This window comes from Antrostomus carolinensis, unplaced genomic scaffold (genome assembly GCF_000700745.2).
Source record: "Antrostomus carolinensis isolate BGI_N321 unplaced genomic scaffold, ASM70074v2 scaffold26687, whole genome shotgun sequence".
Classification (NCBI taxonomy): Eukaryota; Metazoa; Chordata; class Aves; order Caprimulgiformes; family Caprimulgidae; genus Antrostomus; species Antrostomus carolinensis.
Window position 1 is genome coordinate 1 of NW_010325720.1, and position 2,417 is coordinate 2,417.

A 2,417-nucleotide genomic window follows, 5' to 3' on the forward strand; every position below is an offset into this window, starting at 1 on the left:
GCTAAGGCGCTGAAGGCCAAGAAGGCCGTCCTGAAGGGGGTCCACAGTCACAAGAAGAAGAAGATCCGCACGTCACCCACCTTCCGCAGACCCAAGACCCTGCGGCTGCGGCGACAGCCCAAGTACCCCCGGAAGAGTGCCCCACGGAGAAACAAGTACGTGTGGGGTGCTGGGCTCTGTGGGGTTTGCAGAGTGGGAGCAGCTCCATGCTTGGGCTGGTGTGGGGAACTGTGCCCCACGGCAGGGCCCAGGGGGACACCTTGCTAGCCTAGCGTGCTGCCCTGGGAGCTGAGCCACACCGTGGTGACAGAGCAGTGGGTGTTTGGGGTGCAGGTGATGATTTCAAGCGACCAAAGCCTGAGAGTTCGTGATTAGAACTTTTTTTTTGGCAACTGATGCACCCCAAACTTCCTGAGATGGTGCCTGTGGTATTTGGAAGCCCCTGAAGTGCAGAGTTGGTGTCTGCCAGCCTTCTGTTAACCACAGGGTCTCTCTCCTCCAGGCTGGACCATTATGCCATTATCAAGTTCCCTTTGACCACAGAGTCAGCCATGAAGAAGATTGAGGACAACAACACTCTGGTTTTCATTGTCGATGTCAAGGCAAACAAGCACCAGATCAAACAGGCTGTCAAGAAGCTGTATGATATCGATGTGGCCAAGGTCAACACGCTGATCAGGTGAGAAGTGGGGACAATAGGTCAGGGGTGGGGGTGAAGGTGCTTCAAGAACCCAGAGTGGATTTTAGCAGAAGATGTGAACACCTGTGAGTGTCGGGGGGTGTGGGGGCTCTCGGGGGGTGTGGGATTAAACTCCATGGTGTTCTCAGTGTTAAAAGTTTTGAGAAATATAACTTCTGGCTGAGGATGTCTTAGTGTAACGGGGAAATGTTGGCAGACCGGAGGGTCAGCTTCACCAGGGAGCTCTTCTACCAGCCAGGGAGTCTTGTGCAAATGATGTGAATGTTTTTTACCACTGAGTAAAGTGATGTTTCCAAAGGAACCACTGATGCACACTGCTGTAGTGGGAGCGTGGAGCAGGTGGGAGGAACTGTGTGCCTCTGTTCTGACACCTCCTGTTCCTCTCTAGGCCTGATGGGGAGAAGAAGGCTTATGTCCGACTGGCTCCGGATTACGATGCGCTGGATGTAGCCAACAAGGTGAGGAATCTTTGAAACTTTGCAGCTGCCTTTGTCTCACCTCTCCTGTGCCCAGTTGTTCTGGTGTACAGGTGCAGTACCTGTGCTTCAAACACAGCAGCACTCCTGTAAGTGTCCTTGTAGTTAAACAGGATCTGGGTGTTGGGAAGCAAGACCACACAGTCTTAGCAAAGCACAGTTCTGCCTGGAAATCCGAGGTTAGGTGGGAAAAGTTACTGAGGGAGAACTGCTGCTGTTCTTCAGCCCCTCCAGGGAGCAGCTCTACTCCACAGGGCTCTGAGAGCTCCAAAGTGTTAGTGGGGAGGCTGCAGAAACTGCTCTGCACCTTCTGGGCTGACACAGTGTTTGTCCCAGCAGCGTCTTTGAGCAGCGCTGTTGGCACCTCATTTAACAGGGGGAAGTGATGCCAGGAGACCCCGTTGGCAGGGGCACTGCTGGCCAGGGTGAAGGGGGGGTTCTCCTGGCCGGGTGGCTGCAGGTGGAAGTGGCAGGCAGTTTAGTCCTCGAGGTGGTTGAGGCTGGAGACAGTGGTGGTGCGAACTGGAGTAGGGGAATGTGGCTTAGCACAGGGATCACCGTGGAGTAAATGTTTAAAGAGGTTGTGTAAGGCACTTGGGCAGGTCTGGGAGGAAGAAGCCTGTCCTCAGAGGACAGGAATCCCAGGAAGATGCAGCCCTGGGAGTGATACTCGTGGTGGAGGCTCTGCCTTTCTGCCACCACAGCATCTGTTTTAACATGCTTTGCTTCTTTCCAGATTGGAATCATCTAAACTGCATCCAACAAGTACTGTACAGACGGGATAATAAACCCTGTGACACCACTGAGGGGCTCTTGTGTTTTGTGACAGCGTAGCCTGTGTGAAAGAGCACCCAGCAAACTTCTGGGGCTTCATTTGGGTAAAAGAGGGTCCTCCTTCCCTCCTTCCCTCCTTCCCTCCTTCCCTCCTTCCCTCCTTCCCTCCTTCCCTCCTTCCCTCCTTCCCTCCTTCCCTCCTTCCCTCCTTCCCTCCTTCCCTCCTTCCCTCCTTCCCTCCTTCCCTCCTTCCCTCCTTCCCTCCTTCCCTCCTTCCCTCCTTCCCTCCTTCCCTCCTTCCCTCCTTCCCTCCTTCCCTCCTTCCCTCCTTCCCTCCTTCCCTCCTTCCCTCCTTCCCTCCTTCCCTCCTTCCCTCCTTCCCTCCTTCCCTCCTTCCCTCCTTCCCTCCTTCCCTCCTTCCCTCCTTCCCTCCTGGTGAGCAGAGCATGAGAGTCCTACCCCTGGGG

At 54.9% G+C, this 2,417-nt stretch overlaps 1 protein-coding gene and 2 non-coding genes across 3 annotated transcripts; all 3 read left to right on the forward strand.

Moving 5' to 3' along the window:
• Positions 1-6: 6 nt before the first annotated feature.
• RPL23A (ribosomal protein L23a) lies at positions 7-1,978 on the forward strand (the record flags this gene model as incomplete). The annotated part of the gene is made up of 4 exons (XM_010171349.2): positions 7-155; positions 503-679; positions 1,089-1,158; positions 1,913-1,978. Coding segments are annotated over 4 exons (411 nt in total), but the record flags the coding sequence as incomplete, so codon positions are not given.
• On the forward strand, positions 327-402 carry LOC114818723 (small nucleolar RNA Z17). Its single transcript, XR_003766245.1, has one exon. It is a non-coding gene; the product is annotated as a small nucleolar RNA Z17 (small nucleolar RNA).
• On the forward strand, positions 947-1,013 carry LOC114818722 (small nucleolar RNA SNORD42). The gene has a single exon (XR_003766244.1). It is a non-coding gene; the product is annotated as a small nucleolar RNA SNORD42 (small nucleolar RNA).
• Positions 1,979-2,417: the final 439 nt, after the last annotated feature.